This window comes from Capricornis sumatraensis, chromosome 7 (assembly GCF_032405125.1).
Source record: "Capricornis sumatraensis isolate serow.1 chromosome 7, serow.2, whole genome shotgun sequence".
NCBI lineage: Eukaryota > Metazoa > Chordata > Mammalia > Artiodactyla > Bovidae > Capricornis > Capricornis sumatraensis.
The window spans coordinates 46,940,669-46,964,404 of NC_091075.1; the positions used below are offsets into that span (position 1 = coordinate 46,940,669).

Below are 23,736 nucleotides of genomic sequence, written 5' to 3' on the forward strand. Positions count from 1 at the left end.
ACAACATTAATATCACCATCATCCAGGCTGCCTTCAAGCCCATGAAAGGTTACTAGTCAGGGTGTGTCACTATAGAAAATTGTGAAGTTAAGGAAACAGCTAACAAGATATCTTTGAAAAAAGCAATATATATATGTATGAATACAACTGGATTTTAAAAATTTGATGTATGATATTCCTGGATGTAATCCTATAAAAGTGTTAACTATCCCTACATCAATCTATAAATTTAAGAAAACTCCAATCAAAATACCAACAGGAATGGGTTTGGGTGGGGTGGGGATCAGAGGAGGACTTGATAAAATATTTGTCAGTTATATATATATATATAAAAGAAATCTGAAAAGAAAGAGCAAAGCTAAGGAGAATAGCTCAAACAGGTATTGAAAGTATAAACAAAAACAGAATAATGTGGTACAAGTAGGATGGTACTGAAGCTCAGTGGAACAAACAGAAAGTCCAGAAACACACATACACACATATACACAAGATAAGGATTTGTTCATTGATAAAAGTGGGCACCTAAAATCTGTGGGAAATGGATTCATCAATAAACAATGCTGGTTATCATTCAGGAGAGAACATAAATGGCTCATGAGTTTTGCTGGTAAGATGTCTTTAAAAGTCTGAAGTGGCAGAATGACATTCATCATGGAACAGTGAGCTAAAGCCCGGTAGCAGTACGCTCTCAACTCGTGGTTTTTCAACAGGGTCCCAACAAGAAAGGGAACACGCTCAACATGTGTGCCCTCTTCTATCCTGTTAGATGTCACTGTGTCTCCTTCACCCAACCCTTAGCTCCTCTTTGTAGTCAGTGTTTCTCAACCACACTTCCCCCCAGTAATACAAACACCTCTGAGAAATTAAAAGATTTCTCTACACATTTTGGGATTCCCTGATCCTCCAGTTGTTGTAAGACACCAATACAAACATCCTAAGAGTTACCAAAGGTCAGGAGTAAATCTTACCTGTTTCCTCTTTTCAGGGGGAAGTGATGGATCTCCATCCTACAAAGAAACCAATGTTACATTTTATTTTTAAAAAAATCAGATATATGTAGGTTCAAGGAGCTGTACTGAACTGTGAACTAAATTCAGACCCTCCCCACTCCCACCCCCTGCAACCAGCAATGTTCTGAACCAAACTAAAATATACTTTAAAAACTGATAACTGTAAACTGAACCAGAGTTATTTTGGGAAAACCTCTAAAGAATCACTTTCAATTAGGACCAGTCTATATGTTTTCTATAAGATGGTTGGATGGCATCACTGACTTGATGGACATGAGTTTGAGCAAGCTCCGGGAGCTGATGATGGACTGGGAAGCCTGGTGTACTGCAGTCCATGGGGTCGCAGAGTCGGACACGACTGAGTAACGGAACTGAACTGATATATTTTCTAAACCTATGTGAGCCAAATACATTCATTACTTAGATTTTTCAGAATTACTTTTGAGCACACTAAACTGAAATAGTATTTCATTTGGTTTGAGTTCCTTTTTTAAATAATTAGATTCAAGGTAATAGTAGTGGACACACATACACACGTGCATATACACATACACTTGAATTTTCTCTATAGGCAGAACAATTTGGGGACAGGATATGCCCAAAATAAAAGAAAACTAACTGAGAACTTCTAGCCCTATCAGATTTTTGTTTTAAAAGGATATAATTTCTGTCCCTCATGCGCCATCTGGGAATACATAAATATCTCAGGTAAATGATAAATGCTCAGGAAACAGTAGTCCTATATCTGATGCAGTCCTCATGTAAGTCAACATTACTTTAACCTTAGGAATCTTTCTATTGTATTTCTGTTGAGGACAATTCAATGACCCCAGCAAAGCTGGTTAAATGTAAGCAATAGTGTCAGCACTTAAAAAAGAGATGGCATAAGTGAGAAAATACGAAGTGAGAATGCAAAATAGCACTATGCAGTTGGTATCCTCCAATTCATTTTAATTTGCATCCTTAAAAATTATGCCATATGAAAACTAGAGAAAATCTAATTGCCCAGGAGAGGGAAAGGTTTAAAAATTATGGAAATACTACTATGCAAATATTTTTTAATGAGTTAAATCTGTATATATGGCCTAGAGAGATGTCCAAAATAAAGTGCTGAGCGAAAAGAGCAAGTTTTAGAGTAACATTTATATAAAGCTGTCCAATAGGAGTCTCTGCAATGAGGGACATGTCCCACAGCTAACTGTCCAATATAGCAGCCAGCATGGAAATGTTCTATATCAACACAATCCCATACGGTAGCCACCAGCCAACTATAGCGATTGAGCACACGAAATATGACGAGTCTGAGTGTTCAATTTTATTTAATTCTAATTAATTCAAAATGAAACTTTAACCACATGCAGCTAGTCAGTGGCTTCTGTATTAGCATAAATTTATAACATGAATCCTCCAGAAAAAAAAAAAAACGCTTCATACAATTCATTAATAAGTAAATAAGGCACACGCAGACACATTCAGATACGCGTGCACATTCACGGCTGCCAGAGCAAGTATCCGGAAGCATACACTTATCAACCAGCAAACGGTACTGGGTGTGGAGGAAGCGGGGTTGATGACTTTCATGTCCTGATAACGTGAAAGATTTTCATGTCTTTCCATTTGGTAACTGTCTGGATTCAGCCCTCTTTGGAAGAGATCGCATGCTTAAAGCCCCTCTTTCTATCCCCACAAGGAAACGGGGACACCACCATAAGGTAATACGTACGATGAGTTCGCGGTACTTCTTCTTCAGGGACTGGTGACGCTCTCGAAGCTGATTGGCCATGAGTTTGTACTGGTCCCTTTCCTGCTGGCATGTGTCCAGCTCCTTGGAAAGGATGAGCAGGGCTTCCTTCTTACTCTCCAGCTTCCTTTTACACACCAGGTACTGCAGAAAAAACACATCCATGCGACTCAGACCTGTCATCAAGCCTCCTTCCTTTCACCCGCGTTGGAGTTCACACACTCTGCACGGTTGATTTTGCTTTGTTGCTTTTTGTCTTCAGAGATCATATACCCAGAGACATTTGTCATTCAATGACACACGAGCCCAAAGGCTGCTAAAGTACCTGACACAGTGCCCTTGTGACAGAACCAAAACCATGGACATTCGTGAAGTTTGGCCAACTGAGACAGGGAAAATAATTGGTAAGTTAAAGAGCACAATCCTTTTAAACAATTCCATAGTTAGATAACAGGATGCCAAATTTTGTTTCAAAAGGTATTTATATATCCTGATAAGGCTGTTAAAATTCTATTAAAATTTTACAAAATAATATAACATAAATTTAGTAAAAATTCTGTATATTACTAATAATTATTTCTTGGTAGCAAAATTATTTGCATGTTTTCTTTAATCTTTATACTTTTTTATGTTTGCCAAATGTTCTAGAATACACCTATATTATTTCCATAATTTTAAAAAATACCAAAAATGTAATAAAAATAATTTGACCAAACTATACTTTACTACAATAGATTGCACCTGCCCATGCAACCCAGCAGACATTTTCTCACTTGAGAGTTTTTGTTCACTAAAATCGGGCAGAGGTGCACACTTTTTTCCAGGATTCAAGTGCAGATACCCACCAACCAGAGACCAATTTTATGAGTGAAATATTTTAGTCACACTGAATTATCCCCTCAAAGTCAAGTTCCATCTTGCTGGAACTCTTCCTCAGAGTTGCAGGATATCTTCGTCCCTCCATTGCCCCACTCCCCCAATGATGGACAGACCCTCACTTGACAATCACCCACCACCTGGGCCAGTGTGAGCCCGACTGGGATTCTGTCCTTTTACTGGGTCTATTGCACCGTCTGGTGTTATTCTCATATGTGAGATGTGGCACTAAATACCTTTTGAATTTGCCCTGTAAAAGACCAAATTCAGAGCATTCATGAAAACAATTTATAGTTTCATTATACACTCTGACATGAGCACTTTGTCATTACGGACGCTCACACAAAGCAGACAGAGGATCAGCACTCCCATACCATTCGAGTCAATGCTCTTTTATGGACAAAAAGCATTACTCATATATAGTGCTTGCTTGGAACTGACTTTGTTAAGTTCAATTTCAAATAAATGAAAGGGGGAAAAGAGAGTTTTGTGCATTAGCACATTTTTTTCCTTAAAAAAAAAAAGTAATTGCTTAGCTTCAAAAACAAAGGGGAAAGAAAAGCCATTCTGAGATGATTTGAGTTCTAAGAGAGGACACTTCCACCTTGGATGAATCTTATTCCAGGCAGTAATGAGGTTGGAATCCTGCCTTAAAATGTCCCAGATTTTAAGACTTTGACATCGTCTTCGTGGAGCCAAATGGTTCTGTTGCCACAGTGATTTCTCAAGAGTAAAATCCCCAACGTGTAAATATCAGAGAAGAATAGCTCAAAAACCTGAACAGCAGTGTCCTCAGGGAGGTATTGAGATTTCACAGGAAAAAATACCATTTACACACAGTTTAACAGATCTACCCTTGCGCCTTCGTTTCTTTGCCTGTGATCAGCAGCTTCAGTTGGCAGTGCTGTTAGTACCAGTGGCACAAAGACAATCGCCCTTGTCCCTTCAGATCCAAATCTAAGGGCCCACATACACTCCAATTCTTCCCACTTTGGGGAAGAAAATCACAGTCATGTGTAGACATTATAAGCTGAAGGAGGCAAGGTTATAGTCACGTCTGGTCTATTGAAGGCGAGCAGGTAAGGGCCACCACTTACTGGCAAAGTGGAATTCAAGTTCCCTAACCTTGAACTGCAGTCTGTGAGGGTCCAAGAGAGAAGCCGTTTCTCTCTCAAAGCATGACCCAAACTGGGCCTTGGAAGCTGTAAAGAGCAGAAGTAGACATCCATCCCCTCTCTGTCTAAGACACTTGGTAGAAAACAGGCACAGAGGTGCCTAAGACCCAGGGACCAAGGATTTCAGGAGCAGCATTGCTGCTGTTTGGCTTTTAGGGTGTGGAAAACAAGACAATTATAAATTTCATCAAAGCATAAGAAACTCATTCTGTATAAAGATGAAGCCACTTCAAGAAAAGTATGGTCTTGAGAAAGCCACTGCTGGATGGTTCTTTCTTCTGCTTACTGTGGTCTAGAATGGTGAACTGCAAAAATGTTATTCCATGTCATTTGTTTCTATCAGCAGAACAAGCCTTAGGCTTAAGCCTCATTTATAAAATAGCTCCAAGTGCTGTTGCTCTGGCTGAAGACGGGACACCTCCTCTGTAGTTCTGCCACCTTGGTGCACTGGTATCAACCAGAGCCCTGCTCTATGTTACCCTGGGATGCTTGTGAAAATGCAGATTTCTGGGCCTGGGCTCAGACTGCTCACCCCCAGCTCACATATTGCCCAAATCGTCAACCTCTGGTGGTTGGCTCAGAAATCTGCTATTAGCACATGGCACAGGTGATTCTTACTCCACTTGTACTTTGAAAACCCAGGCTCTGGAGGCCTCAGCTTCACACTGTGAAGTCAGAAACAATGAACACAGTCTGGAGAGACTGAAAGGCCAGCGGCAGGCCAGAATTTCCAGGCAAGCCTCAGTCTCAGAGCCATTCAGGGCTGTCTGAGCCCCCTTTTTATAGCACAGAAGGGTTCTGAACAAGTACAAGTAGGGACCATATTTTACCATCTGGCCAAAGAGCTTCTACATGCAGTCTCATTAAAATATCAATAGAAACTATGGGAGGTATATGGGGGTGGGGTGGGGGTGGGGTGTACTGGGGAATGGGATGGAATTTCTCATTCTTCTAAAATGGTAACCGTTTAGTCCCTGTGGTAGCAACTGCTAAATTGTCCTATTTCCGGTCCCTCCAATTGGAAACAAAAAACAAATGACAAAAAGGAAAGAAAAAGGTGCTGAAGATCCTCCTCCATGGGTCGTTCTGAACAACCAGGGAATGCACAGGTCCAGCCTCAGCCTTAGAAGGGACCAGAAATAGAACAGAAAGCGAGACAAGCCAATCATTGTGTATGGGGCGTCTCCGCTTCTAAAGGAGGATAAGTATGGCTGATGGAAGTGGTGGACAGTAGCAAACGACCAGGCAGAGCCAGGAGGCCTCCGTGCAGATGTAGGTTAAGTGATGGGCTAATCATGACTTTTGGGACCCTGGGAAAGCCCCAGCAAACAGGAAACAAAACAAACTCATGCTGCCTGGGTCTCAGTTTCCACTCTTGGAAAATGAGCAGGGTTCCCAAGAGTGCCTCCTAACCTGAGGAACCCATGATTTCAACATCTCATCTAATATCACTGGGGTGCAGGGTGCTGGGGAAAACACTTGGGGGCGGGGCTGCAATTCAGGAGGCATGACTCACTTCCAGTGCCTAGCAATTGCCTCCTCTACCTCACCTAGGGCAGAGTTAGCTCAATGATTTCTAAAGATCACCTGCAGCAGTAACTTCAGGACGGCCACTTGGTTGGAAAGGGTTGTCAGGGCAAAGCAATAACCACTGTGTTTGTGATAACCATCTACGACAGAGTGAGAAAAGGCTAAATGTCTGCGTGGTTGTTGTTAGTACCTCTCGCCAGTATTTCTCGTTCTTCCTTACTTCCAGGCATCTGGCAGGACTGTACTTCCCCCATTGCTTTGGAGTAAGGCAGAACCATGTAACTTGCTTTATACAGGAAAGGGGAACCGGAGGACTACGAGTCAGTTCCAGGATGGATGACCCCGAGGGTCAAGGTATGAATCACCAGCACAACTTGGATCATGGAACCACAGCAGACAACTGCTCTGAAGAGTCATTTGGGTCCACAGAGTAATCTGTGTGATCCAGAAATAAACTTTTGTACCGTTAAGATACAAAGAGTAGGGGGTGTTTGTTATCAGAGCACACCTTAGCCCATCCTGACTAACACGATCCAGAGCAAAGTATGAAGGTAGCCAGATTGGGGAGATCAAATCTGCCCTGCTCTGTGCTTCTACTGAGTTACCACAGTGATGAGGAGGATTGCTATTATCACTATTATTATTGCTGTTAGCAACAACAAAACCATAGTTTTATGTCAAATGCTTTCCATGGATGATCTCCTTTAATCCCCACAGCACTGCAGGGGGGTTACTGTGTTATTTCAATGTACATTTCCTAAATGAGAAAGTGAGACTGAAAGAGTTTATGTAATATGCTAAGGGTTTAATAGAGCTAGAATCTGAATCCAAGTCTTTGTATAGCCAAGCTTGTGAAACCCCAATTTCTGACAAACCAAGCATTCCGTGAAAAAAACAATCAGAATATTCATGGAGTTGGTTACTACATCTAGTTGGTATTTTCAGCATAGGGAAACTAAGAAAGGGGAATTTTAAATTTGGCTCCTTTTATGTTTAGAATCTCTTCACCCACCCTCTTCTAAAACTAGATACAAGGGCTGAAGGAAGAAGGAAAAAATAAACAAAGAATTCATGAGCATCCCTCTCCTCTGCTCCTTGTGAGGGAGCCAAGTAGAGGCAACAAGGTTTCTATCCACTTAAAGGAAATGGGATAAGACTAGAGGCTGTTTTCTCAAAAGGCTTGGTTGCAACAATTTTCTATAAATTGTAGTTGGTCTCAATCATTCATTCAGGCAATATTTCCTGGGTGTCTTGTATGTGTTAGGCACCAAGCCAAACATTTGGTCTCTTAAATGGATAAATGATCCTGGGGATTTTGAGAAGGAAAAGCATGATACCTGGATAATAAGACATAATTTCCACAATCCCTTATGGGTTTTTCTGAAACGCCCAAAGTTTTGAAAACTGAAAATGTGTTCACATCTTGTTGGTGACCTCAGCTGATGTGAGGAGTTTTACTGTCTTATGCCACTGATTGTGAATATTCATACATTTGCTGAAGACAAATCAATGTGTTTGATTATTTGCTGCTGCCCAGAAGTCTACTGGGGTTGATACACAATATACACTTCGCTTACTGTATTTCCTTTCAGATGCCAAAAATCCTCCCTCAGAAACATATCTGGGGGCCAAGGATATCAGATACAGAAACTGCCTTTTATTTTAAAGTCACCCTTGCAAATCTCTATATAGTCTCGAAGACACACTTGTGGCAAAAATCAAATCTTTCTCAATTAATTATCCAAACCTAGGACATTATTAGATTTTTATTTCCTTATATAGGCAAGGAAAAACAGAAAATACGTTACATGCAGTAAATGTTCAAGCTGCCACAATGCTTACATGCCTATTCCCATCACCTCATAATGCTTTTATTCTTGAAAATTAGCACGAACACTGGAGCAGGGATAAACCTCCCAGATAACCCAAGTGACTTGCCCAATTGCAAAGAACAAGGTTCCCAGCTGCCGCATCTTCCATAACAGTGTCTTTCAAATTGTGGGTCACAATACATCAGTTTGTGTAATGAACTCAATTCAGCTGCTACCCTCATTTTCTTTAAAACAAAAACAAAACCAGAATAGAACAGAAAATAGTGTATTCCCATGCAGTAAAGGTATTATTTCATGAAACTTTTGTCTGTTAATATGTGTGTAGGAACAAACACACTTTCTATGCATATTTTCAACATATTCTGGGACTGCCATTCTAAAGTTTGGAAATGACTTTTCTATAACAAGTTACTCCGTACATTTATTCATTCATTCAACAAATATTTAGTGAAAGACACTAAGAGAGGCAAGAATGGAGCTGGGGGGTAAAGCCATTATGTAATAGAATTAACCAGTTCTTTGGGGTTGAGGTGCAACTTGGATTAATACATACCTGCTCTGCCTACCTCAGTGAGATTACTGGGAGCTTGAAATGCAAGGTATGATGTTAATATTTGGCTTTGGAAACATTCTCAAAATTGAAGGTATTATTTTTTTACAGCACTTAAATCTTACAAAACATTTTCCCAGAGACTCTCGTTCGATAGGCAACATTATATGACAATTTTAACAAAAACTGCTTTCCCCATTTTATAGACAAGATAGCTGAGATTAATTGTCTTTTTCAAAGTCACAATGCTAACAACTGTCAGCTCAAACTAGGGCTCTTAATTATAAATTTCAGATTCTTTTTAATATTCTGTATTGGTACCAATTAAATTATTAGCAATTCCACAAATCACCTCTCTTGGGTCAAACCATATTTTTAACAAGACACTCTTAGAGATAATTGTGTAACTGAAAACAATACATTTTATTTCATAGTATTTTGAGACCCTGTTTGGAAGATAGGCAGCCCTCCCGGGGCCCTTTCTTTTAAAAAAAATGTATTTATTTTAATTGCAGGTTAATTACTTTACAATATTGTGGTGGTTTTCGCCATACATCAACATGAATCAGCCATGGGTGTACACGTGTCCCCCAATCCTGACCCCCACCTCCACGCCATCCCTCTGGGTTGTCTCAGAACGCCGGCTTTGAGTGCCATGCTTCATGCATTGAACTTGCACTTTTACATATGGTAATACCCGTGTTTCGATGCTATTCTCTCGAATCATCCCATCCTCGCCTTTTCCCACATAGTCCAAAAATCTGTTCTTTATATGTGTCTCTTTTGCTGTCTTGCATATAGGGTCATTGTTATCATCTTTCTAAATTCCATATATATCGTTAATACACCATATTGGTGTTTCTCTTTCTGACTTACTTCACTCTGAATAATAGGCTCCAGGTTCCTCCATCATTAGGACTGACTCAAGTGCATTCTTTTTTATAGCTGAGTAATATTCCATTGTGTATATGTACCACAACTTCCTTATCCATTTGTCTGCCAGTGGATATCTAGATTGCTTCCATGTCCTGGCTATTGTAAACAGTGCTGCAATGAACACTGGGGTACACGTGTCTCATCAATTCTGGTTTCCTCAGTGTGTATGCCCAGCAGTGGGATTGCTGGGTCATATGGCAGTTCTATTTCCAGTTTTTTAAGGAATCTCTGCACTGTTCTCCATAGTGGCTGTGCTAGTTTGCATTCCCACTAACAGTGTAAGAGGGTTCTCTTTTCTCCACATCCTCTCCAGCATTTATTTTTTGTAGATTTTTGGATAGCAGCCATTCTGACCAGCATGAGATGATACCTCATTGTAGTTTTGATTTGCATTTCTCTCATAATAAGTGATGTTGAGCATCTTTTCATGTGTTTGTTAGCCATCTGTATTTCTTCTTTGGAGAAATATCTGTTTAGTTCTTTGGCCCACTTTTTGATAGGGTCATTCATTTTTCTGGAATTGAGCTGCATGAGCTGCTTGTATATTTTGGAGATTAATTCTTTGTCAGTTGTTTCATTTGCTATTATCTTCTTCCATTCTGAAGGCTGCCTTTTCACCTTGCTTATAGTTTCTTTCATTGTGCAAAAGCTTTGAAGCTTAATTAGGCCCCATTTGTTTATTTTTGTTTTTATTTCCATTATTTTGGAAGGTGGGTCATAGAGGATCCTGCTGTGATTTATGTCAGAGAATGTTCTGCCTATGTTTTTCTCTAAGAGTTTTATAATTTCTGGTGTTACATTTAGATCTTTAGTCAAGTGTGAGTTTATTTTTTGCATGGTGTTAGAAAGTGTTCTAGTTTCATTCTTTTACAGGTGGTTGACCAGTCTTCCCAGCACCACTTGTTAAAGAGCCTTTTCTCCATTGTATATTTTTGCCTCCTTTGTCAAAGATAAGGGGTACCTAGGTGTGTGGATTTATCTCTGGGCTTTCTATCCCGGGGCCTTTTCAATCGCGTTTCATGGGGAGTGGCTGAAGAGGTAGAGGCCACCTACAGTCCTACTCACTGTTCAGCCAAGCCCATGTCCCCAAGAGCTCTGCTAGTGGAGTGTCAGATGATGGTCAGTTCCCCACACTGGGTTATTCACCAGCTGAATCGTGGGCATAAGACACTTTATTTTTCAAAGAGCAGTGAACTCATAATTGTCTAAGTCGTAACTCAGGCCTAGCCCTCTTGGCTAACTCCAATTCCACCCTAACAACCCTGCATCAAGGCAATCTCGTTCGGTCCAATGACTTTCGCTGTCATCTCTGTGCTGGTTTTACCCAAACTGGTATCCCAGCTCAGACCTCTCTCCTGTATTCCTGCTCTGCTATCCAATGTGTGCCTCTATTTGAGTATCTTAGGGGCATTTTAAATGAGCCCTTGATATTCTCTCAGACCTGCCCTCCTCCAGACCTGCCCTCTTGGTAAACCAAGCCATATTTGGTTTTCCATGAAAACCCTGGACTCACCCTTGCCTCTTCTCTTTCTTTCCCAGCCCTCATGTATTCATCAGCAAATCCTATGGGTGCTATCTTCATAAGACATATTGAATTCAAATGCTTCTCACCCACTTCTACCCCTATCATCCTCCTTCAAGTCACCATCATCTCTTGATTGGACTGTGGCCCTAGCCTCCTATTTCTACTTCCTCATTCTACCCACCTCTATTTTCCAAATAGTAACGAGAAAGATGCTTTTCAAATGAAAGCACATGGTGACATATGGTGGTTCAAAAGCCCGCATCACACTTGAAACAGAGTCCAAAGTCCTTCTATTCCCCCTTGCGCAGGGCTCTCCATCTTCACTGGTCTCCTTGCTAGCTTTGACCACATTAAGCCTATTCCAACCTCAGGACCTTTGCACTGCCCTCTGCTTGGATTGCGTGGCTTCTTCCCTGGCTTTATTCAAATTTCTATTGTCATGTCTCCTTCTTAGGAAAGAGATTCTCAATCTCCTTATACTGTGTTACCTTCCTTCATAGTACTTACCACTTGACCTTGGGTTATAGGACTAATTATTGATTTACTTTTAACATCTCTACATCCATAGCAGCAAGAATGTGATGTTTCATCCAGATCCCCAAAGCTAAGAACAGCACATGGTACATGGCTAATAAATGAGAAAACTTAATCTTACTACATCTTCAACACATCTGTGACCCATGTGATACTGAACCCATTTTACAGATTCTCAAACTTATAGCTAGTGAAGACCTCAGGGATGGTCTAAGACAAGCCCGTCATTATATAAATGAGGAACCCGGGACTCAGAATAGTAAATTGACTTATCCAAGGCTGGCAAGTAGACGCCAGAGCTAAAATCTAAACTGAAGATTCTCATTCCAAGTTTAGCACCATTTTCACATTACCTAATTAAGGCACATGTTCCTGGCTAGGGAGTCACAAATGCCTATAGACTTAGAATAGTGCCTAGTACTTTTATAGTAATAATAATTATTACTATAAGAAAAGAGGTAATAATAGATGATAGTAAGTAGCCTCATCATCATTCATGAATAGTTACTAACTATATAATATGTTAAATATTATAAAAAAGCAAAAACAAAACTCCCAGAACACAGAGAAAAGCAGTTCAGAGTAACAGCTGATAGCATGGCAGAAAAAGCTGGAATGCCTATATTCAAATCTTGGCTTTGCCACTCACTAGTTATCAATTACTCAGCCTCTCTGTGCCTCAGTTATACCATTTATTAAATGAGTATAATTAAAGTATCTTCACAGGGCAGATGTGAGCACTGAAAGCACTTGCACGTGTAAAACATTTAAAATAGCAAGTGCTGTATCCACCTTCATTGTTATTACTACTATTTTTTATCATGAGCCAAGTGATCAAAGAAGGTACTCAAAGAGCTGGAGGAAGATGTGAACGTCTGAAATGGATTCTGAAGAATAATAAGTAGATGGATAAATTTTGTCTGGGGATAGGTGGAGCTGTGACAGGAGTGGTGATGGGAAAACAATACCCCTAGCAGGGAAACAGCCACAGAGAAGCACAAAGGTGAGCAGCAGGAAGACACATTGTCAGCACAGCGAGCAGCACCCAGGGCTGGCTCCAGGGGAGGGGCGGGGATAAAAGCTGTGTGAGATGAAGACGGAAGCAGAGATAGATGGTGGCCCGGTCAGAAAGGGCCTGGAAGTGTTGCTGACGAGTTCAGATTTCATTCCTTCAGCAGGCAGGCGCCCCAAGGGTTTCTGCATAGAGGAGTGACATTAAGAATCCTCTTAGAAAGACAGTTTTGCTCTGACAGCGTGTGGTGTACATTATCTTGGACTCTACAGCTTGGGTAGAACTGGCTACCAAGCTCATGGGGGAGGGGAAGGAGCTGCGGTTCGGGGCCCCCATTGAAGACACACCTCTGAATCCTGTTTTGATCTGAACTGTCAGGCCTACAAAGAACACACTGGCTTTGCTATTTCTTAATGTGGGGGGTCTGTGATCACCTTGCATAATGCAATATTGATAAGCAAGGTGCTACCTAGGCAATCAGATGCATGCATGGGCTTAGCCTCAGCCTTAGCAGCTGGTATCACAATCACATGAGGGGATGGGAAGTGGCTCACAAGGCCACCCAGCCATGCTCCAAAGGGCTGAGCTGAATAGGGCACTGGCAAATGCCCCACCTTCCGGTCACCTGGGTGGGGCCAAGGGATACACATTGGCTTCTCCTTAGGCCCCCAATTCCGCTCTTCAGTCAGGGTGTAATTCTGCTTATCAAGTTCATGTGTGGTGTACACACCAGGGATATTTGCTCTCTATATCAGAAAAGGCAAGTTTGTTTTCGGAGAGGGGAAGAAAAAAAAAAGTAGTATTCTCTGAATGTCTACTATATGCCAGGCACTGTTAGGAGTAATAATAATGTGAAGAAGACCTTTATTTGATTATAAGAGTAAGTGGAACAGCCATTACTGAGTGAAAATTACTATTTTCCAAATCATGCCAAAAGCTCTGCCTTAAACACTTTTTTTTTTAACCCTGAAATAGCTTGTTTGATCAGCCCCATTTTAAAGATAAGGACACTGAAGCCCAAAGAGGTTAATTTATCCTTCATCATGAAGGTCATAAGTAGTGAAGGCAGACTGTTCTTTGCCCATATCTGTTAGGAAACTTTGGTTGCAGGCAACAGTAATCTACACTCTTTCCTAGGAATGTGTTGGAAGGATGAAAAAGTGAAAATGAAAGTGAAAGACACTCAGTCGTGTCCGATTCTTTGAGACCCCCATGGACTATAACTTGCCAGGCTCCTTAGTCCATGGAATTCTCCAGGCAAGAATACTGGAGTGGGTAGCCTTTCCCTTCTCCAGGGGATCTTTCCAACCCTGAGATCGAACCCAGGTCTCCCACATTGTAGGCAGATTCTTTACCATCAGAGCCACCAGGAAGCTCAAAGATACTGGGAGTCGTGGAATTGGTAGGAAGACAGAGAAGACTTGGAAACAGGCAGGCAGTGAGATGGTTCCGGAGGCTGGAAGCAGGGCCAGGACCCACCAGGTCTCAATGCAAGGAAGGTTGGGTAAGAGGTGACTGAATAGGGTGGAAATGAACTCCGTTATGTTTCAGATTCTTTATGTCTCAAGTCAAGCGTGTTTCCAACTGGCCTAAAGCTGATTACGAGTCATTCTGGGCCCAGGGAACAGGACACCCAGACTGTATCCCTCTGACCTGTCTAGACTGTATCCAGTGGTAACACCTTCCAAATTGGGGTGCTGGTGAGAAAGAGAAATGAATGCAGGGAAGTGAGAAAACAGCAAGTGTTCACCACAAATAATCTAGTGTTGGGCAGCTCCCTGCAGGCCTACAAGACCAAGTAAAGACCCTGGAGTCAGCAACAGAGACATCAGTGGTTTAACGGATGGGGAGCTTACTCATCTGAAGCAAGGTCCTAGAGCAACACCCCACGGTGTGTGGCAGATGGTGGGCAGAACTTAGTGACAGGCCTCGTTCCAGGGGGAGGGGAAGACTGCTGGTTATAGAGTGAAGTGATGTCAGGTTACCAGGGAAACTAGCACAGGCACACATAAGACCAATCACTAGCTGGGGCCTGGGGCAAGTATGTAGGAAGGTCAATCTGGTGAGAAAGGTGTAGGTGAAGTAGGCACTGGTCAGGCAGGGGTTGTACAGAAGGCAAGAGAACAGCCATCTTGAGTGGCCTAACCATACATACACCTAAGTGGATGCCTTCTGTTGAGCTGATTTCTCAGACTCACTAAGGTTCCCCTTCTAGTGCTTCATGAATGAAGGTTGAAAAAGAAATGGTGGGCGTTAAATACCAACTTTTATTTGAACTAACCTTTGAGCCTCTACTCAACACACACACACACAAATACATACATGGTGGTGAAGTTTACACAGCTGCAGGAGCACATGTACCTACCAACTGGAGGAAGGAAGTGTACCAAGTATACTGGCTGATCAGTGAAACACGGATGGAATAAACTTGGAAAAATATGCCCAGATTTTGGCATGTATATTAGATACCATGAAATGTTTTTATTATCCTCTCAAAAATAGATTTCTTTTGAATTGCGTTTCAATTACAATTTTAAAGCAGAGCTCATAGCTCATTTGTCGATGTTAATTCATGCCCCCACGCAAATACTTGAAGGTAGCTTGTGCTTCTCATCTTAAGAACTCAGACCCACAGTTTTCATCACTGAGTGACTTTTATCTGCCCATTTACTGTTATCTGCAATAAAGCAAGTCATAATTGCTACAAGGAAGATCATAATGATTAAATGACTATCTGACATACTACATTACTATTTGGATGGCTTTACAACCAGATAACGGCTGAGAGAGATGAAGGTAGCCGGGGTGTCAGGGAGGGGACCTCTCCACCAAGTGACCCTCTCTGTCAAACAGTGCCTCGTGGTCCTTGGCGGCTTTTACTGATGGGATTGGGTTAGCTCTCTCTCATTAGCTGCTACAAGAACATGGCCTGCTATTCCAGAAAGGTTTCTCAGCGTGATGATAAACACACATGGCTGATGGGTTCATGTCTGGGAATAATTTAGAAACTTCTCAAGAGTGCACTCACTCTTTTCTTAGAGGGATTTCCTTCCCTGGCCCCCCACTGCACTTTACTCTGCTATCACCATCTTCCTACCCTACCCTCTCTCCCCTATCCAGGAATACCTCCTCCCCATCCACTCAGCAGTGCCAGGTAAACAGTATTCAACAATCAACATGACTTCTCCAACCTCAAAGAAGCTAGTCCCTCCATTTCCAGAATTCCCAGTGATTTCTAGCTGGGATCATCATTTGTTTGCTCACCTGTCTAGCCCAGGTACTGGTCCCTTTGAAAACCATAAATCCGGTACTGTCACTCTTCTTTAAAAATATCTTTATTAAAGGAAGTGGCAAACAAGAGCCCTTCGATATCTGGCTGCAATCTCCTTCCCTGACTTTTCCCACCAGCCATGGCTCTATCAAGTCCCACTTACTGCTGCCCCACACTCGCTCTCCCTGACCTCTCTCTTGCCTGCTCCTGGACCCAGCTCACAAGTCCCTGACTGGGAAGCCCCCTGCCATCCCGGAGCAGAGTAAGAGCTGGCTCCTGGCAGTCACACAGCATTGCGGGTACCCCTTGATTAGAGCATCATATGTTGCATCACCATCACCTGCCTCCCCACAGACTGAGGCCTCTTTGCAGTCAGAGTCCACCTCATTCACCTTCGCTTCTCCAGAGCCAAGCACAGCTCCTGAACCAGAGTGGGTGCCCCCCAAATATTTGAGAAATAAAGGAATTTCAGTTCCCATGAATCTAAAAAAAATATACACATTGTCTATAAATATGATATTTGTAATACAAAATTTTAGTAAGATAGCCATCAATTTATTATTAAACCTAAATCTCTCAATCCCATTTTAGCATCACGTTTAGGGGGAGAAAAAGACCAGTTTTACATAAACTTGATGTGTACAGAGAGGGCACATAATAGCTCCTATAGAATTATCAAAATTTTTGTATTTAAGCTCATTTTTATCACTTAAAATGAGCACTTCCTTCATCATCTGGGCATATATTCCATTCAGCACTTCCATCCTCTGAGGTCTTGCAGAATCGCTGCTCCAGACGGACATACAGGACTGTCACCTGGAGACACACATATACTTAGAACTTCCCCAGACTGAGTGTGGGCATCTATAGGGTCCATGCAATGTGGGGCTGACCACACACTGATGCTCACTTGGCGGAAGTCCTCCAGCCTCCGCAACCCCAGCCGCATACCAGGAACCCATGCCTCGTGTGGGTCCTTCCCATCCATGTGCAACTGTACAGCTGCCTGTCCATTGCCACAGTCTTTCTAAATCTGTGATTGCCTCTGTAATTTCGGATAACATTTCAGCAATTTCAAGTTTGTAACCTAATGATTCTAATGCCATTCTCTAAGATGACTCTTTTTTTTTTTTTTAATGATTTATCTTTCTCAGAGTTACCATGGCGGTTCCCCTCTCCGGTATTACTTTCGACAGGCAAACTTTGATTATCACATGCCCTAGGGGATGTGCTGAAATTTAAGTTAAGTGAGATTTCAGGTAATTGGAAGAGTTTATAATGTGAACCATAGTAGCTGGGGGGTATGTGAAATTCACTGACAGTCTTGGTTAACTGGAGTTATGAATAACGAAGGTTCGTCTGAATATCTATTTCAATCCTTTCGCTCCTGTTATTTATCCTTTCTCCCTTCTCCCCATCTTCTCATTCTCCAAAGAGTGTAACCTTATTCTTTTAAGGCTGATAAAAATGAGAAAACAAAAAGGAAAAAAGATCAGCTTTCCTTCCAGTTGGCCATACGTGGGCTAGGAAACCCCCTTGAATTTGCTGAAGAGAGCAAATATTTTTAAAAATCATTGCTTTCCTGGAGTGAATGTGCTCTCTCCCTCATGCTAGGCTATCTTTCTAACCTTACCTCAGGCCAAGATGCTGAGGGTGGGACATACAATGCTGGTTTGCAGTTCAGCATGGAGCATTAAAACCACCCAGGTACTGGAACTCTGCTCAGTGTTATGTGGCAGCCTGAATGGGAGGGGGGTATTGGGGAGAATGGATACATCTATATATATATGGCTGGGTGCCTCCACTGTTCATCTGAAACTATTACAACATTGTTAATTGGCTATACCCCAATACAAAATAAAAATGTTTAAAGTTTGGGCGGCGGGGGGAACTACCCATGTATCTGAGGTTCTCTCTCTTCCATGCAGGTTGCCAAGAACCTGTGGTACACTGGACACAGGTGACAGCCCACGTCACTAACCCTCACATACGCAACGGTATTATAACACGTAACATTCACACTGGGAATGTCATGATATTAGTAGGTCCTGTGGTTACTCCATTATATGATAATAATTCGATTCAGTTGCAGAGGGCTCCCCCTGTGGGATGGGTGACAGTAAAAAGGCAGCCAAGCATGGACAACATTTGATCAATCTATCTTTAAACGCTATAAAGATGCTGTGGCTCCACTTCCTTTTCTCTCAAAAAAGAAATCACAAAAAGACCCCAACATTCCCCAATATGGCACCCCCATCCCTACCTATCAGATCTTAACCTCTCAGCTCTGACTCCAAATATCAGAAGCAGAGGGACCAGTGGCAATGCCTTCACTCACTTTATAGATGTGCTAGGAGTACAAAGGGGTGGCATTTGCTAACAGAGTTGATTCCTGGACCATCATGTAGCAAGAGGGAATTGGGGGATACAAAGGTGCCATTAATAAAAGCAACGTGGCAGGTGGGATTTAGGGTGCGATGTGGGTTCACTGCCGTCACCTACCACTGGCTGGACCACGCAAACCCCTGCACCCACTCTGAGCTTCCGTTTCCTCCTTTTTATAAACAACAGTATGAATAACCATCATCATTTTGAAAGCTACTCTCTGCCCAAAGATGATTCATCATTTTGCATGAATAAATCATTAATCCCTATCACAACTCCAAAAGGTAGACATCATTACCCCCTTTTACAGATAGGGAAATCAAGATGCTAAGAGATTAAAAAAAAAAAAAAAAAAAGAGCATCCAGCCTGTAAGTGGAAAACGTGGGATTTGAACACAGGCCTGTGCCATGCCTTTTCTGCTGCAGTGGCCTGCTTCTCTTACAGAAGAGTCTACAGATTTCATAAGACAACACATGTTTTTTAAAAAAAAGCACTCAATAAAATCCAAAGGCATCAATCTTATTAATTATCACAGTATCGAAAGAATCAAGAGAACTGTGTCTGTCCCATTCAAAGGAAGAAAACAATCTTTGTTCCCAAGTTTGTCAGCAGACCTTGCCTTTCTGAAATATAGTATCTCCCTGATGAGATGAACAGTTCCATAAGAGGGTCAGAGTGCTCAAGATGAAGATTCAACTCAAGATGGAGCATTTTGTGGGAATATTCCCTGGCTCCCATCATTCTGAAACTTGAGTCAGGTGCAGATACTCTAAAGCAAGGAGGGGTTCCATCCCCGTCTGCCCCACAAGGCAGTCATCTGCAGACTAGAAATCTTGAAACCAGCCATGCAAATCCATCACCATTTTAATTATCCAAGTAAATAGAGCTCTTACCACCATCTGCCAAGATTTCAACCAATCGTGATTCTTAAGCTCCCCCAGTGGTTCTTTCTGGATGAGAACCACAGAGTCATTGCTAAAGAGCCACTTGGGCCCAAAGTTCTGCCTACAGGATGAAGGTGTGCTCAGCTGAGTCTCACGGCTGGAAGGTGTTTTTTTTCCTCCTCTCTACTTCTTGCTCATATTTTTCTGAGCACTGTTAATTTCCTCCTTCAAATTAACTATCCTCATCGTAATTTCTTTCCACTGACTCCAGGCAGTACTGATTAGTGAGAAATTTTCCTCCACAAGAACTGTCAGCTTGGAACTCAGCCCCACAGCAAAAAGTGAGGTAGATTCATTCTGGAACACGAGTGGGTGTGCAATCCTGGTGACTCAAATCACCGGAGATTCAGAGACCAGACTAAAGTGTAAACACTTGTTAAGGCAGGGACTCTGTCCAGGTCTGTTTCTCTGACTAATAACTGTGCAAATGAGTTGATTATGTTAGTGAAGGGCTCCTGTGGGCGACCTGAGTTAATTATGGCTTTCAGGGAAGATGGCAAAAACCTCATTGGCTACAAATCACTAATGGACCACAAGGCAGTGTTGGGAATAATTGTATCGATACTGGCTTTTCTTGACAGTCAGTTTGCCCACCACCAACACTACTTTTCTCATCACCATTTATCAGGATAGCATTTAAATGATAATAAAGTGTTTAATCTTCTGCAAGAACAGAATTAAAACCCGACACTTAGAAGATTCTTTGAAGAAGGACACCCAAACATTACTGATACAGGTAATGTCAAGGTTCGGACATCTCTCTTTTAGTAAAGAAAATTCGGTCATAATCAGTATCACCACAGACAGAAGCAACAAACTGCTAATTGCTAGATACATGACCAGGCCAACCACTCCAAAAGGAGATAACATTTCAGAGGCAGCAAGACCTAAAAGGATATGGAGGGCAGTGGGTATGCTGAGTAAGACTCTGACCTTGAGACCAGGTACTAGCACAGAAGCATCAGTCAAAACACAGGTGTCCTCTAGTGCCTGTGTACCAGGCACTTTATACATATGAGCTCATTTGTCCCACAGTGAAACCCCAGAAGTAGGTACTTCTGTGATCCTCTGTGTGTGTGTGCCAGCTGAATTGCTTCAGTCCAACTCTTTTTGACCCTATGGACTGTGGCCTGCCAAGCTCCTCTGTCCACGGGATTTCCCTGGCAAGAATACTGAACTGGGTTACCATGTCCTTCTCCAGGGAATCTTCCTGTCCCAGGAATTGAACCCATGTCTCATACATCTCCCGCATTGGCAGGTGGGTTCTTTACCACTAGCACCACCTGGGAAGCCCCTGTGATTCCCTTTATACATATAAAGTGCTGATCAGTGAGATGGAAGCAGAAGTGTCCTTTGGGACTTCTGTGAAGTTTCCTTAAGAGGAAAGATACACTCCTTTATATGGACCCCTGACAAGTAGTGAGCCACCATATCAGCTCAGTCTACCTCCAGACTTACTGTGTGTATGGCTGTTAGCATAATGGAGGCATCTTGAGCCCTGAAAGTTTCTCCTGTCCTTTTGCTAACTCTACCCAGAACTGTCCTGTGCAATAAGTCACTTCTCTGTCATTAAGGGCTTTGTAGTTAATAGATATTGTTTAATAAGCACTGGGACCAGGTGGCCTCTATGCTCTGTTAGTCCCCAAACAATGATGAAGACTTTCACTGACATATTCCCTGTGCCCACGAGACAAGTTACTCACTCATGCATGTCCTGTTTCCCAGCACCTATCACAAAACCCTTTTAACTATGAAATTGTCCCCTGGCCCCGAGGTGGTACAGGTGCAGCTGCAAATGCTTCCAGATCATCATCTCCCTTATTCCACCCTGTTAGTAAATTACCCTATAATAAACTGATCCATTGGCAACCCACTCCAGTATCCTTGCCTGGAAAATCTCATGGACAGAGGAGCCTGGTGAGCTGCAGTCCATGGGGTCGCAAAGAGTCAGGCATGACTGAGTGACTAACACTTACTTACTTAAACTGATTCATTGACCCCATGGAACTGTTTGTCTCATTTTTTGGTCTCAAGATGCCTTCTAAGTTTGGTGGGCACTTTTCAGTTCCCTCTGTCTTTCAACAATGTGAGTGAGAAATACAGATAATTCTACCTTATTTCAGTCCAGTTAAGTCGCTCAGTCGTGTCCAACTCTTTGCGATCCCATGAATCGCAGCTCGCCAGGCCTCCCTGTCCATCACCAGCTCCCAGAGTTCACTCAGACTCACGTCCATCGAGTCCGTGATGCCATCCAGCCATCTCATCCTCTGTCGTCCCCTTCTCCTCCTGCCCCCAATCCCTCCCAGCATCAGAGTCTTTTCCAATGAGTCAACTCTTCGCATGAGGTGGCCAAAGTATTGGAGTTTCAGCTTTAGCATCAGTCCTTCCAATGAACACCCAGGACTGATCTCCCTTTAGAATGGACTGGCTGGATCTCCTTGCAGTCCAAGAGACTCTCAAGAGTATTCTACAACACCACAGTTCAAAAGCATCAATTCTTCGGCGCTCAGCCTTCTTCACAGTCCAACTCTCACATCCATACATGACCACTGGAAAAACCATAGGCTTGACTAGATGGACCTTTGTTGGCAAAGTAATGTCTCTGTTTTCCAATATGCTATCTAGGTTGGTCATAACTTTTCTTCCAAGGAGTATTTTATACCACTGTTATTTCTGATATGACATTAAAATTAATACTAAATAATATACTGATATGCCCCCAAACAACTGATACTAAGGAAATTACAGAACGCAACAAACCAGTCCCATCTAAAATAGTAAAATAGAGGACAAGACGGCAGAGAAGTAGGTGGATGCAGAGTACATCTCTGTCCACGGATACATCAGGAATACACCTTCAAACATAGACGTGCATGCAGACCACCACCTGAGAGCGGACAGGAGTACCTGACCAGAGGAAAAGAATATATAGAACCACGAGAAACCTGGTAGAACAAGGAACTAGGGGGGAAAACAGGAGTGTTAGTAGGGCTGCACCTGTCCTCGGCAGGTGGGGAACTGAAGCAGGGGTCCGATCCCTACATCGGGGCAACTGTCTGAGTTAGAGGAGAAACATTTAGGGGTGAGAGTGAAACAGCTGATCTGTGGCAGCCTAAATGGAATGAGAATCAGAAAGTCCTTGCCGCAGCCGTACATACCCCGGACAGGGACGAGGGACCTCTGGACGGTGCAGCAGCTGGGAGCTGGAGCTTGGGGAGTATGGAGGGATCACAGGGCGAGGGCTGCTGTTGACTGTGGAGAGGCGGATTGAGGGGAGGTGAGGGAGGAGATTGTGGTGGGAAACGCCTGTGGAGGAGAGCCCGGCAGCCATGGAAGCAAGGTGATATTGATGAGTCATGAGTAGGGGGTGGAGCCATCACCATAGCCTTTCTCTCCCCACCTGCCAGTGTCAGCAGCTGAACAATAGTGAGGCTGGCCCATCAAATGCCTGAGGCACTGAACTACAGAGCAGGACCCCACCCAGGTGCTCCTTTAAGTGACTGATGCACTGAACTACAAAGTAGTACCCCAGCTGGGGGGGCCCCTCTATGTGCCTGATGCACCAAACAACAGAGAAGGACTCCAGGCAAGGGAGCCCTGTAAGTGCCTGAATGAGTGGAGCTACAGAGAAAGACTGGAGCGTACTGGCCAATACTGGTTTTCATACCCTCCTGTTCAGTTCAGTTCAGTTCAGTCGCTCAGTCGTGTCCGACTCTTTGCGACCCCATGAATCGCAGCACACCAGGCCTCGCTGTCCATCACCATCACCCGGAGTTCACTCAGACTCACATCCATCGAGTCAGTGATGCCATCCAGCCATCTCATCCTCAGTCGTCCCCTCCTGGCCCCAATACCTCCCAGCATCAAAGTCTTTTCCAATGAGTCAACTCTTCTGATGAGGTGGCCAAAGTACTGGAGTTTCAGCTTTAGCATCATTCTTTCCAAGGAAATCCCAGGTCTGATCTCCTTCAGAATGGACTGGTTGGGTCTCCTTGCAGTCCAAGGGACTCTCAAGAGTCTTCTCCAACACCACAGTTCAAAAGCATCAATTCTTCGGTGCTCAGCCTTCTTCACAGTCCAACTCTCACATCCATACATGACCACAGGAGAAACCATAGCCTTGAGTAGGCAGACCTTAGTCGGCAAAGTAATGTCTCTGCTTTTGAATATACTGTCTAGGTTGGTCATAACTTTTCTTCCAAGGAGTAAGCATCTTCTAATTTCATGGCTGCAGTCACCATCTGCAGTGATTTTGGAGCCCCCAAAAATAAAGTCTGACACTGTTTCCACTGTTTCCCCATCTATATCCCATGAAGTGATGGGACCTCCTGCTGTCCTAACCACCAACCCCCCTAAGCACCTGGTGCTGCCAGAACCCCTGTGACCCAAGCAGCTGCACCACCTCCACACCCGG

The 23,736-nt window shown here is 42.9% G+C and overlaps 1 protein-coding gene across 1 annotated transcript in view; it reads right to left on the minus strand.

Annotated features, from left to right (window-relative positions):
- Positions 1-23,736, minus strand: part of CCDC149 (coiled-coil domain containing 149) — a 115,470-nt gene that overhangs the window by 66,682 nt on the left and 25,052 nt on the right. Inside the window, exons 2-3 of the mRNA XM_068975119.1 lie at positions 2,734-2,895; positions 969-1,007 (exon numbers count right to left, since the gene is read on the minus strand). Coding sequence (XP_068831220.1) covers positions 969-1,007; positions 2,734-2,895 — 201 coding nt within the window. The remainder of the gene's footprint in view (positions 1-968; positions 1,008-2,733; positions 2,896-23,736) is intronic.